The following is a 14,278-nucleotide window of genomic DNA, read 5'->3' as shown; positions in this document are numbered from 1 at the left end:
TTCCCATTGTTTCTATATTCATGTCGATAAAGAGAAGAAGTTTAAGAAGAAAAGAAAGAGAAGAAAAGAAAGAAAAAAGAAACACAAAAAAAATAAGATAAAAAGATAAAAAATTTTCTTGCATTCTCTTGTTAAACTCAAAAAGCGTCCGGCTATCTCGATTTAAACGAAATATTCAATTTATTTTTTATCGAATAACGTGATTCAAGCTTTATCATTTATTATTCGTGAATTAGTAATTGATCGGAACTGCTATTTAATTGTTCTATGTCGTACGATTAATAACGCATGGAAAATTAATTAAACAACCGCAAAAACATTCCTTTCCTAATTACTTTTACATTCGATGAAAATTAAGATGAGGATTTTTCTCGGGATATTTTCTATATTTACTTTCTCCTGTTTTTTTTTTCTCTTTTTTTCTTTACATAAATTTTAAGCGAGATCAAAATAGGTTTTAAATGGCCGGGCGCTGAACCTTTTCGAATCACTCGTTTCTTCTTTACATTAATTTTTCCTAACGAAAAGAATCACATTTATTTTTGTTCAAAGTGGATTAAAAGAAAGAAAAAATGAAAGGAGGAATTAAATGAGTGAAAGATAAAAAGGACGTAATTATAGAACATGGATAAATTCGTATAAAATCGTCTTGAAAATCTTTAACGCGACGTACCAACGATCTTTACAATTTTTACAAAAATTATTTGCAATAAAAAAAATGGGTTGAGACGGTGGGTGGAGGGGTATGATGAAATCAATACTTATCTTTTTTCTTTTATCCATCGAATTTCCATCTGGTTCCTGTTGTCGCTAAGCGTTAAGTTCATCAAAATGAGTTCCTTTCGAATATGAAATACGTAAGTACGTTTAAAACGAAAAGAAAATGATGAAGGAAATAAAAAAATATTTCAAACTTCGCCAACAGATACACAAATTTGTACGCGATTTCGAAAATAATCGAAGCATATGACGTAACGTAAGCTGCTCTTAACACAGCAAGGGTTATGAAGTTCCTTGTCCTTGCAATAAAGAATTTAAATATATCTGAAATTCAAATAAAGATTTTTTTAACAAATCTTTTCAATCAAAATGTTGTCTTCTATGCTCGATATCGGCAACGAAGGAGAGAAAAAAAAGAAAAGAACAGAAAAGAAAAAAAAGCAAACGAAGCAAAAGAAAAAAAGACAAAAAAACGAAAGAAAATCCCCCAAAAAAGAGAGAGAGAGAGAGAGAGAGAGGAAAGAAGAAATTTCTTTGAACCCTAAAAAAATAGATCCTGTTGTTTACTTTTGTACGTTTATATAATTATTAATTTTTATATGTCAATCTTCATAATTCGAACTTCCAAAAGCCTTATATTTCCAATGAATTGGTACTCTTACATCTTGGCTAACGGTTGCCGCAAGAATTTTTACAAATGTTCTTCCACGGCGCATTCGATCGAGGGGGAATACAAAAGTAATGCTAATTTATGAATAAACTTTAATATACAAATATTGTACGTAGTTCCAAGGCATGTTATTTCCTCTGCACACGAATTTCCTTTTTCTTTCTTCTTTTTTTTCGTTTTTTTTTTCTTCTATTTTTTTTTCTTCCCTTTTTGTCCAAGATCGATATCACTCGCTACTGCGTACTTTACATAATCGATCGCTTTCAGAAACGATGCGGACACATTCAAAATTTCTTTTTTTTTGTGCGACTCTATGAAATTTTTAGTGATCATTGAAAAAAATAAAAATAAATATACAAAGATAAAAGAAATAAAAATGGAATGAAATAAATAAATGAAAAAAGAAAAAAAAAAGAAAAGAAAAATAACGGCGTAAACAAAAAGTAATTGTCTTTTTGTTTTGCGACTTATTGTTATTGTGTTACATCGTTCTCATGTTACGATCGTACGAAGATCCATATCCTCGAAGCCTATTATTGTTTCTAAGGAAAAGAATCAAACTAGAGAAACGGTTTAACGAGAGCACCGTCTAAACGAAAAAAATTGTCTAAATAGCAAAATGGCACGGACAATAAAATAAAGGCGATAGTAAGCTACGGGATATTAAAGAGAAAGGTAAATAGGTATAAAAAATATCTCTCTGATTGGCAGTACGCAAAAACGTTTCTATCCTCAATAAAAAAAAATATGTTAAAACGAATATAGGACAATTAAATTCTATTTTCTTCGAAAGGGTTACTTAAAAAGAAAGAAAGAACTGATAAATGCTTACTCTCGCCTAATTATATCAGAAATTCAAAAGGAATTTAATTAAAATAAGGACGAGTCTTTGAGACACCGTTGATAATTATTTTCTCGCTAATTAATAATATAAAATTCCTGAAGTGAGAGGCAAAGTGAAAATGAAAGGAAGAAAGAAAGAAGGAGAGAGAGAGAGAGAGAGAAAAGAAGAAAAAAAGAAAGAAAGAGAAAGAGAGAGAAAATGAGAGAATACTATATGCGCGATCATTATTAATTAGAAATTGTACGTTTATACATTGGGTGCTCAGGAACGTCTACATAAAAAATACTCGCAATACGTTGCGAAAAATCTATCCTATAAAGTACACGTAAAGATCTATAATTGTGGATACTGATGCTTTGCGTAAATCGCCGTACAAAAGAAAAAAAGCTTTTCCGCGATTCTTTGTCGTTGTAATAGTAGTAGTAGTAGTAGTAGTAGTAATAGTAGTGGCGGTGGTGGTAGTAGTAGTAATAGTAGTAGTAGTAGTAGTAGTAGTAGTAGTAGTAGTAGTAGTAGTAGTAGTAGTAGTAGTAATAGTAGTAGTAGTAGTAGTAGTAGTAGTAGTAGTAGTAGTAGTAGTAGTAGTAGTAGTAGTAGTAGTAGTAGTAGTAGTAGTAGTAGTAGTAGTAGTAGTAGTAGTAGTAGTAGTAGTAGTAGTAGTAGTAGTAGTAGTAGTAGAAGTAGTAGTGTAGTAGTAGCAGTAGTAGAAGTAGTAGTGTAGTAGTAGCAGTAGTAGAGTAGTAATAGTAATAGTAGTAATAGTAGTAGTAGTATTGTCGTCATGGTCGTCGTCGTCGTCGTCGTCGTCGTCGTCGTCGTCGTCATCGTCGTCATATTTTTCGTGATAAGGTAACTATGCAACGATACATTGATTTTTATTGTCATTTCGATCTTATTATCCCCTCCTTTCATTTCGATACCTACAAAAATGTTGTCCCTCTAATCGTTAATCGATCGTGCACCCTTCTCACGCAAAAATCTAAGTTTCTTCGCATTATCGCATTAATATACTTTACTTACATGTGCATGGTGAAATGCACGCTTCCTTCTGAACGCGTATAACTACCAATATTCCTACTTAAAAATGAGCCCTAAGTTGGACATGTCCTTCGCTTGCACGTGCAATTCGTTTAAGAATCGTAAGCAAGCCGAAAGGTGGTGGTCCGGTTATTAAGAGAACTATACCATTAAAATCTAAAAGGCACAGATCAATACTTCACCGATTAGATTAATCGCTGACAACGAGTAAACAAAAATATACTCGGCCATCCACAGCACCGTTAAATTTATAAACTACAATCGTATTAGAAAAAGATTATATAAATGGCCGTCGGAGAATATCAGCCGCGTGAAAGTCGTTAAATTAAAGAGAGATTGGTCTAACTAAAAAGAAAAGGACATTCACTTGGCGAAATCCTTCGACTCGTCACCGGAATGGCCCTTTCTACGGGGTAGTTGTAGAGTAATAGGCTGAACGTCCTGAACATCTTTCGGTTCGTGATTCGAACTACGGAATGTTATCTTCAGATTCGGCACGTGTTGTTCTCCGGCCCAGTCGAAATTGAATATCGGTGCCTCGGAATGTAAGTCGGAATCTGGTGTGTCCGCAGGAGTCGTCGGTGTCGTGATATATGGACTTAGCTCCTGATGAACCACGTCCGGGACCCTCTGCAATGCGTCTGACCATGCCGGACTGGAACTCCAATGTTCCGTCGAGGACTCGACTGGCTCGGCGGTCGAGCCAACGGTTATCGATGCTGGTAAAACTTTCGTAGGGAGTCGTTTGTGGACGGTACTCCTGTTCGCGTCAGGAAGGAGTATCACATCAAACCTGATTGACCGTCAACCGTACGAATTTGCTCGCTAATGAAAGATAGAACATCGTTTACCCACCGCTGATCGGTACATCCGTATTCCTTGTCCAGATCGGTGATGTAATATTTCGGAGTGTCCGTGCCGCTGCTAAACTGCCCGTGATACTGCACAAACTTCGCTCTGTATCCCGCCAAATGCAAAGTACTTTTTTGATGGGACTTATGGTATCTACCGGAGAATTGTCCAAGCCCGTGATGATGATTGCCATGTTGAGAATGAAATTGAAGACTTCTGTTATCGTGTTCTTGGGCACTACCGATGGACATGTCGACCGGTTCGACATCGTCCCAAGGCAATCTGGTTGGATAATCGACAGGTTCCGTCTTAGTGGATCTATGAGATTCTTGATCCAAATTGCAAATCGACGGGGACTGCTCGGCGTCGCTACCGTGTCCCAATGACGACGAACGTACATACTCCTGTTGTTGCTGCGATCCACTACCTTGTGTTCCGACGGTATATTGCACCCCGCGTGTCTGACCGGTTGAACATATACCGTAGGTAAATTTAGCTTGAGAAGAATATTGATACAACCATGAACTTGATCGCATCACTTCAGCCTCTCGATCGCTGCAATGATGTATCTTGGAATTAATATATTATATTCGAAGACAAATATTCGAAATACACATACCTTAATACTTGATTGGTGCACACGATTATAGGATGCTGACACTCTTCCGACGTTTCCTTAACTTGGAGAACGCAATGAACCCAAAACCACCTTCCGGAACGACTTTGTAGCCTCAACAATGCCGTACTCGATCGTTCTTGATCGGATTGTATAACTAAAAGATATCGAAGATTCGCACGGGTTCTATAAATAACGAAAGAGAAGATATATTTAACAGAATTCGAAAGAATTTTACCTGTTTGGTGTTTGCAATAAGCCGTTCGTATCGAATCCCAATGTAAGAGATTGTACCACGAAACACCAACGAGCTCCGAACGATTATACTCCATATGACTTTCCGCCCTGTAATTATATTAACTTGTAACATTAAATATTTCATCTGTTCTAATAGCAATGTATAAAACTTCTTACGTTTTGTCAATGTGCAGGTACTTCATATCCATAGAGTGAATCGTAGTGAAGATATTTGTGGCCCCTTGAACGATACTTTCTCGAGTTTCTGGTAAGACTACCGGTGTACAAGATGCCAGAAAAACGAATTCATTACGATTACAAACAGGAACGAAAGGTAAAAAATGACCCTCCACGAGAACGACCTAATGGAATCATATTTTTTAATCGCATAAATATATCTAATTTTTTATCACGAAAATTATCTCACGAACTTTAACCTTTTGATCACCGAAACGAAGCTGTCTCCGAGAATTTCTTGATACATTGATCCGACAAAGGAAGAGCCTTCTATCGTTCGGTGCCGGACTGTTTCTTGCCAATTGATTTTGAACTACGATATGGTCCTGTTTATCTATCACGTCGTAAACACTATCCCCATGAATTAGCAGATCCTCCTAATAAACGCATGATTAAAGATTCAAATATGTTTCGTATATGTTTAACAATAAATCATACTCCTCGTCGTATCGTGATAAACATCTATTATATACATTTTTCGTAATTTATTACAGCGCTGTCCGATCGACGATCCGCTAAAGTACTTTTATTATTCACAAAAAAGGAGAATAAATTTTTATTAAAAAAATTTAAGACCAAATCTATCGATTAACTATTATTAAATATTCTGTAGTCGTGTGTCACGTCGTAAACATTTCCATTCACCCGTTTGTATTTATATACACGAACGCGTCGATAAGTTTTATTGTATCCTTCCAATCGCATATATTATTTATTTAGGAGTTATGTTTTTATAAAAAAGAGAAAAAGGAACAAAAAATTTCACGAATCGTGCCATTCGCTTGCAAATTCATTTGAAACGTTTCATTGACAACAATACTTTCGTGATCCTTTGATAAAAGTTAAATAACATCGGTTCTATCCTACATAAAAAAAAAAAATACGTATCGTGATTACCATCGAATGCCCGAGGTATTCCGCAGCGTTTTCCGATATGTACAATAATTTTCCTTGTTGCGTCATCATCATGATAAATCCGGACATAGCCTGAAAGAATTGTATGCACTGTAAAAAATATATTCGCGCTCCGTACAATGGACTTAAACCGTTAGTATATCGTGATAGCAACGAGCGAAATATAAGTACTTTCGAGAATCCAATGTTCGGCGTTGGCATGTTCGATGATTCTGACGGGCAATTCTTCAGGGCTGAAACAAAAATACGATTTGATCGACTATTAAAAAGAAGAAGAGCAAAAAAAACACATTCAGAAAAAAATTTCGTTTCTATATGCATAGAGAAAAAAAGAAAGAGAGAGAAAGAGAGAGACACTCGTACACGCGCGACAGTGAAAATTTTTATTACAATGGGAAACGGTGGTAAAACATTATTGCCATTTGTAAACGTCTTGCTAATGTTTACGTCTCTTATCGCACACGATAAGACACCTCGAAAACATGGATCATAAAATACGATCGGTACGATTGATGTCTATCCCGGTCTCAACGAAATTTTCAACTAAATCAAAGAAGAAAAAAGGGATATGATGGAATGAAAGACAGGGAGAGAGAGAGATAGAGAGAAAAAACAAAGTTAAAAAAAAAAGAAAGAAAGAAACGATCACCCGCGAATTCTACGAACGTGTAAAACGACAATGTAAAACTTCGGGTAATCGTAGTCGAAGACAAAGATTTCAAAAAACTCGACTTCTGATTTCGTGATTTTCTCACGAAAAACGAGAAGGAATAAAGACGACGACGACGAAGATGAAGAAGAAGAAGAAGAAGGAGGTGGAGAAGAAGAAGAAGAAGAAGGAGGTGGAGAAGAAGAAGAAGAAGAAGAAGCTGAAGCTGAAGCTGAAGAAGAAGAAGAAGAAGAAGAGGAGAAGGAGGACGAAGAAGAAAGGAAAGGTAAAAACATAAGAGGCAAGGAGGAAGAAAGGAAAGAAAAGACGGTGGAATAAAAAAATGATTATGCTAATGCAACGTGGCCACGCTTGCGAGCTCCGCTACCACGGACTATAGTATTCGATAAGGGGGAAAAAGGGTGGGTGGGTGGTTGGAAAGAAGAGGGACGGAGTTCGGAGAGGTGGGCGAATAATCAGAAGGAAAGACGAAGAAAGATAGAAAGAGAAAGAGAGAGAGATAAAGAGGGAGAGGAAGAGAGAACGAGAGAGAGAGAGAGAGAGAAAGATAGAAAGACAAAGCTAAAGGAAGAGGACGAAAGATGGAGGTAAAGGGAATGGAGGTAAAGGAGTCAGTGAGAAAGAGAGAGAGAGAGAGAGAAGGAGAGAGAATGAGAAAGAGAGGGAGAGGAAGGAGGGAGGGAGAAGATAGAGCAAGGGAAACGGAGCTTCGGCGAAGAAGGAAAGAAAGAGCGAGCTAGAGAGAGAGGAGAGGATATAGGGGGAGTATGGGTTACAGGAGCGTGAGAGTGTTGTTGCAAAGGCCGAGAGGTCAGCGGATCACCCGGAACTCGCGCTTAGACTCTACGGAGTTTGAACGCGCGCCGATCTTGCCTTCTTGCCTTGTACCTTCGCGTCCCTCTCTCTCTTTCTCTTTCTCTCTCTCTCTCTCTCTCTCTCTCTCTCTCTCTCTCTCTCTCTCTTTCTTTCTGTCTCTCTTTCTCTCCTTCTCTCTCTTTCTTTCTCGACATTACCTACCTTTACGCGAGCGAACGAACGAACGAGCGAGCGAGCTAGACGGCGTTCCTTAAAACTTCTAGGCTTCTAATACACACCGGTATTGCATCGAATGCAAGAGAGTAAACGGGCGCGAACGGGGATATCGTACGTTCGATTCTCAAGACTCTCGACATGGTGTTTATCGTAAATATAAATCAGCGGGTATTTAAAACGCTCCGATTTCACTACGATCAACCTCGAAGACGACGAAGAGGATCCTCCGATCGTCCTTCCGTTCTCCTTTCGAAGGAGGGAAAAGATATAAAAAAAATTGAAAGATAAAAGGAAAAGCTAGTAAAGTGTCGGCTAAAGAAATCATAGAAAAATTCTTAAAAGATTTTCGATATATCGATTACATTTTTAGGAAGAGGATCATTCAAGGATTATTTAATGTTCCTTCTTGATTTTCAATAAGTCGACTCGAACGATCACCTTTAGGACGTATTAACGTTCAATTTAACGTTTCGTGTGATATAGATTTAATGCATACGATCTACATTATCGTTTCCTTACGGACAATCGAGAAGAAAGAACGACAATGATCGAACATCCGATCTCGTTCTCAATAAGACATCTTCCTTTTCTTTCCTTCTTTCTTTCTTTCTTTCTTTCTTTCTTTTCTTTTTATTCTATTACAGAGACCAGAGAGAAAGTAGTAGTTAAGAAATTTATTTTAGAACCGTCGAGGAACAACGTCGTCGTTCAACCATCGTCGTCCCCTAGAAAAAAGATAATATACGATGCGTATGTATGCAGGTATTATACGTTGGAAATAATATTTTTTTAACGCGCGTTATTTACGCGTTCGCGCGATTTGATTACAAGTTCATAAATATTTTTCATACTTTCAAGATAAAAACGTCGCCGAAGGCTCTGGCTTTGAGGTATCATAAAACGTATGCGCGCGTTTTTCGTCGTAAGTTACGAACGAAATATCCGCGAAAATAAAAATCTCGGCAAACGTTTCGATTCGAATGATCGTTCGTACGTGCGCGCGCGCGCGCGAAAAGAACGTGCGAATGACTTTTGTATCAATGATCTACGCAGGGCATAAAAAAAAAGGAAAAAAGAAAAGAGAAAAAAGAAGAAGAAAAAAGAAACAAAAAATTTCTTTCTTCTGACTCATTATCCCGTTGATCTATTCCATATATAATACTTGCTACGTTGTTCCGTGATAAAGAGATATTGATAAAAGATTTTACCGTAAGCGAAATACGCTACGTCCGGTATTTTTGGTCCGTCTACAGAGTAACCTCCCTTCCTCCCTTGCGACCCCTCGTCTTTCATACATGGTTATGCATATGTTCGTCCCCAAACACCTAAAAACAATACGGATATCATTAATTTCACACGAGTGTTCACCGACAATTAACAACGAATTTCGAACGACGCGTGCAATCTGGTTTACTATTTTAAACCGTTTACCATACTTGCCGTATAAACGATTCTTTAGCGCGAACTTTAGTACAAAAAGAGCTTATTATAATTTCATCGCGTTTTGCATAACCATGTTTGAAGAAAAAATAAATAGAAAAGAGAATAAGAGAGAAAAGGATAAACAGAAAAAAAAAAACAAGAAAGAAGAACGAAGAAATTTTCAAGGGAGGTAGTACGTAGGCGCAAATAGTTTTACGTTCGTCATCGAAAATGATGTTAATGTATTTTTTCGATGGCGTAATGTATTTTTTCGCGGGGTTGTTATCGGTGCGCTGAAAAAAAAAGAAAAAAGAGAGAAAAATGTATGCCATATTTTTTTCTTTTTTTTTTTTTGTAGATCAACCATCGCGGTTCGTACGAAGTTCGCGGGAGTTTAGGTAAAGAAATCCCGTAAACGAGGATCGCATATCGACGACTTTCTTGTAATACCTCTGCGATATTGCAATCACCGTTACTCCATCCGACGACTCCCACGTATACCCTACGTGATCGCTTTTACGTGCATCGTTACGCCGAGCCGTTTAACGTCGGCAAAGTCGGTTGGAAATTTTTTCAAACTTAACACTCGCGGAAATACACGATACCTTCCGCCATTTTTCGATTTTTACAAAGGAAGAAATTTGCTTTCTGGCGGGTACGTTCTTGTCCTTCCACTTTAGAGCAACGTACGTGTAATACAGAACACGTAAGTAAGTAAGCAAGTACTACTACGTAGGTATAGTTGCCCATTTGCCGGCATTAAAGTCTCAAGCGACGCTTCGCTATATCGAAGTCCCGTCCTCGCTTCATTTTTCTTCTCTGATATTTCATTATCTTTTAAATCGAATTTACCGGATAATTTATTAACGAGTTATCAATTACGAGTACATCGATATAACTGACTGATATATGAATATAAATATATCTACGAGTTAAAACATAATTTATTGACGGATAAAGACATTGTTCCAGACAGAGAGAGGGAGAGAGAGAGAGAGAGCAAGACAGAGAGAGAAAGAGAGAGAGAGAGAAAGAGAGAGTATTGAAAACTCGTCGTTTCGACGAAAACGACCGAAGAATTGTTTTCTAACGTGCCATCGACTTAAATTGACAAAAGACAAAAGGGAAACGCTCCAGAAGGGAAGATAAAAGCGATTCGAACAGATAGACGCGACTTTCCTATTACTCCGAAACATACCTTGTTGAAAGTAGTTGGCTTTTCGCAGAAAGACGCAGACCAAGGCCATAAGTTGCAACTGAGAAAGTCTCTGCCGTGTCGAGGGCGGTAGCGGGAGTAGATCACGTAAATTCGCGATTTCGGCATTTATCAGGTCCCTTCGTAGTTTGCTGGCGCCTTTCGTCGATTTGCTCGCATCTATCCTTCAAGCACACACCGATGCGTTACCACTAAACATACGTTCCATCGCGATTGCCGCGTTCGCATTTTCGCGCCCATCGAGTAACGTTCTTCCATTTTTCTTTTGTATTATTTTTCTTATTTTTCTTTTTTATTTTTCTTTTTTATTTTTCTTTTCATGCTTTTTTCTTTTTTTTTTTATATCTCTTACTCGAAAATTTCTCAATCTCGAATTTCCTTTAACCACGAGTAACGGCGTATACGACGAAAATTCTAACTCGCACAATCGCGAGCGAAATTACTCAGGAATATCTACGCTCGCCTCGACCAAGTGATACTAAGTGAGTAAGGACAGACATAAGAGTTAAGAATTCTACTTATCGAACGATTATCCGTCGGTTGTCGCTTCCTTTTTTATTGTCAACTTGTATCTACCATTTCGAAATGGAAAGATCTAGAAAGAAAGATTCCCGCGAAAAAGTTATTCTTTAAACTACCCTTCGTTATCAATATCGTGAAAAGTAAATACTATTATAAAAAAGTGAATAGATCCTGAGAAACGACAGAAAGATCTATATCCTCCCCCCCTCCTCGTCTACCATCGAAATTCTTAGATCGTGAATTTCCCGACTATATCGATGATGAAAGACTCTAGAGTGAAAAGTAAACAGCACGATACCAATATCGGACTTACCGATTGAACATATTTTGGTGGCCAGGAGGACATTAGCTGTTGATCAGCGGTAGACGTCGAGCGGGACATCCGGGTCGGCAGGTTCTCGCGAAACTGCAGCTACGATCTAACATCCGGGTCATAACGCGCTACTACACTGAACACGTGGATACTGGCGGAGGCTGCATCTCCTACCTCCTCCTCACCATTACCACCTCCACCAACACCTCCACCACTACCTCCACCACCACCACCATCACCACCACCACCACCACCACTACCACTACCACCACCGATAGACCACCTCCACCTTGTCCTCCTCTTTCTCTCCTCTTCCACCCGCACAAACCATTGCGCTTTCCTGTCATCTCTTTCTCTCTTTCTTTCTCTCTTTCTCTTTCTTTCTTTGTCTCTCCAGTTTGAAGCTCTTTCGTTTAATTCTCTTTCTCTCTCAGTTTCTCTCTCTAACTCCTTTCTTCGCCCCGCTCCGCTGGGTCACGATCCAGCAGTCATGTTCTTCTACCACCGCCATCGCGATGTACTAGTACCACTACCACTACTATTACCACCACCACCACTACCACCACCATCATCACCACCACCACCACCACTACCATCATCATCATCATCATCATCATCATCATCATCATCATCATCATCTCCAGCGGCAGCACACCACCAACATCATCACCACCACCACTACCACCAACAACATCACCGTTACCACCTCAGCTACCAGTAATGCCTCCTCTTCTCTACGTGCGGTTTTGCGCGCGGAACCTCCCAGCAGCCAGGACATTTTTGGCGGTCTCCTGCGAAAGTCTTTCAGTAGCCGTCACTATTACATAACCGCGATGCGATGTAATCACCTTTGCAGAATACATTCTTCTCTTCGTCTTCTTTTCTTTTCTTTTCTTTTCTTTTCTTTACTTTTTCTTTTTTTTTCCTTTTCTTTTCTTCTTTTTTCCGGCGCCAAGGACCTATATCTACGTGTTTAGATGTATTTTAATGATACACCGACACGATAATGAGATTTGCGTTGCATTGAGATTATCGGGTAACAGATTAATTATTTCTTTCAAACGATGTAAATTGATTGATATGTGTATTGTGAATTTAAAAGATTTCTTTCTTCTTGTAATATTTTTATATCTTCAAGTATTTCTGTGTTATTGAGCAATCTCGAAATTATAGGACGTGCGTTTAAGAAGGCTGCAACGTAGGAGGAAAAAAAAAGACAGCGACTATTCTATAGCACGGACCAAATTCAATAAAATAAATTTGCGATGATAAAAATTCTATGCTATGATTTATTAGCATTATTATACGAAGTTAATATAATCGAAGGGATCATTATTATTAATATGAGGAATCAGTGATATTTTATTTATACAAATATTACATTATAAATACATTGCATAACTCGTTATCATACAGTATGTTCAAATTAAATACGATCGTATATTTCGTAGAATTATAGAAGATCGCATATTACAAATGTAATTATTGAATTTATCGATTCTGGAAATACTCACATGTATGTATATTGCCATATGTTTATGATTAATATTAATAACAAAATAACTTCTTCGTGAAATTATCGAAAGATTGATATAAAATAATAATATAAACATGTCGTATAATTACACAAAGAAATTATTTTTATTGCCGATGTTTTAAATTCGTAAGAAAAAAATCATGAGAAAATTTTAATTCGTAAATTGTTTAATATAAAGATGCATGCATAACACGTACGATGCATACATTTCGCATGTATTTCATTTATACATACATTCTCGTTATTCATTAATATTTTCAATATTCGATAAATGTGTATTATCATTTACTGTAACGAACTATAAGAAATTAAAAAATTTCTCAGCCGTTCATTTTTTTTTCGTTTACTGTAAAATAAAATAATTGATTGAGACGTTATAAAAAATACGATTATCAAGTAAATAATTAAAGATAATATGTAAATGCATATATTATAAAACATTCCATTAGATTCTATATTTTCGTTGTATGCTGGAATGGCATGTAGATGATTCTGCAAACGAAGCACAAACAGTAATTGCATTTCCATTGGCTCAACAGCATATTTTATGTGCACATTGATATTGCAAGAACGCTTTATGTTCATTTTAAATAATTAAATTCATATAGAAACACTCGAGCACATTATATTGATTTTTTAAATGTAAAGAACGTATGATCAAATAAAACTAGTCATTTCGACAAAGTGAAACTTTTGTATCTAAATGGAATTCTCGAAAAAGACAGGTACATTTTTTTCTCCGTATATATAAAAGATTTTTGTATTGGCATTCAGAAACAAGTTCTTTTTTAAAAATTATGTTAATCCTGAATGAAAGTATTATTTCTGTTTGTTGTTATAATATTGCTACGATAATTATTATGTAAATCAAAAGTTATTTCGAACATTTTATCTCACAAATATTTGTTGAATAAACAAAATATAATAGACAATAAATATGAAATAAACATTGCTGTAGTATAATCTATCGTCCGTCCAAAATATTAATCTGTACATATACGAATATATGTATACAACATAGCAATATATACACAAAAAACGGGAATTCTTTCTTTCATATTTACTAGAAACATAATAGTCTTCTTTGGCACATTCACTGAAAAATCTAAAAATAAATACTTGCTTGTTAAATATGATATTAATCAAAGGACTACAAAGATCTAAAATAGACTAATAAATTATGGCTAACGAATTGATCGAATATGTGTAATACTAGCGATATAAGATAATGTATGTGTTTCTGTATTGATAGTATTTAATGCATATTTACCTAATACGAGATCCCAAAAATGCTCGTTTTTGTATAGTACTGTAAATAAATCGTTATTTAATAATGTAAGATAATCATCTGGTAATCGCAGGTTCGAATAAAAATATTGTAAACGAAATAAGTCTATGATCATATAGAATATTTCTTAATATACCATTTGATCATAA

At 36.6% G+C, this 14,278-nt stretch overlaps 1 protein-coding gene across 9 annotated transcripts; it reads right to left on the bottom strand.

Moving 5' to 3' along the window:
* Nucleotides 1-2,813: 2,813 nt before the first annotated feature.
* LOC127065582 (PAS domain-containing protein cky-1) lies at nt 2,814-14,183 on the bottom strand. Of its 9 annotated transcripts, none has more exons than XM_050998108.1 (10): nt 11,305-14,183; nt 10,452-10,633; nt 6,301-6,362; nt 6,112-6,219; nt 5,415-5,591; nt 5,155-5,339; nt 4,979-5,085; nt 4,744-4,897; nt 4,128-4,679; nt 2,814-4,032 (listed from the first exon to the last, which is right to left on the bottom strand). In XM_050998108.1, the coding sequence occupies exons 1-10, from the start codon at nt 11,313-11,315 to the stop codon at nt 3,636-3,638; spliced, it is 1,935 nt and encodes a 644-aa protein (XP_050854065.1). In that variant the 5' UTR covers nt 11,316-14,183; the 3' UTR covers nt 2,814-3,635. The 9 variants fall into 9 exon arrangements, with proteins under 9 accessions (XP_050854065.1, XP_050854066.1, XP_050854067.1 ...); XM_050998109.1 differs by having other exon boundaries at nt 6,112-6,201; XM_050998110.1 differs by adding an exon at nt 9,040-9,156 and having other exon boundaries at nt 4,744-5,085; nt 10,452-14,183.
* Between the last annotated feature and the right edge of the window lie 95 nt (nt 14,184-14,278).

This window comes from Vespula vulgaris, chromosome 8 (assembly GCF_905475345.1).
Source record: "Vespula vulgaris chromosome 8, iyVesVulg1.1, whole genome shotgun sequence".
Taxonomy (NCBI): Eukaryota; Metazoa; Arthropoda; class Insecta; order Hymenoptera; family Vespidae; genus Vespula; species Vespula vulgaris.
This window is presented reverse-complemented; position numbering and strand designations above follow the sequence as displayed.

Bases quoted from the DNA above. Each gene is read 5' to 3' on its own strand.
- LOC127065582 (XM_050998105.1), bottom strand. The intron at 6,220-6,300 runs GTACTTATATTT...TATTTTTTACAG, and splicing joins CGAACATTGGATTCTCGAAA to TGCATACAATTCTTTCAGGC. The intron at 4,033-4,127 runs GTGGGTAAACGA...TGACGCGAACAG, and splicing joins TACGGATGTACCGATCAGCG to GAGTACCGTCCACAAACGAC.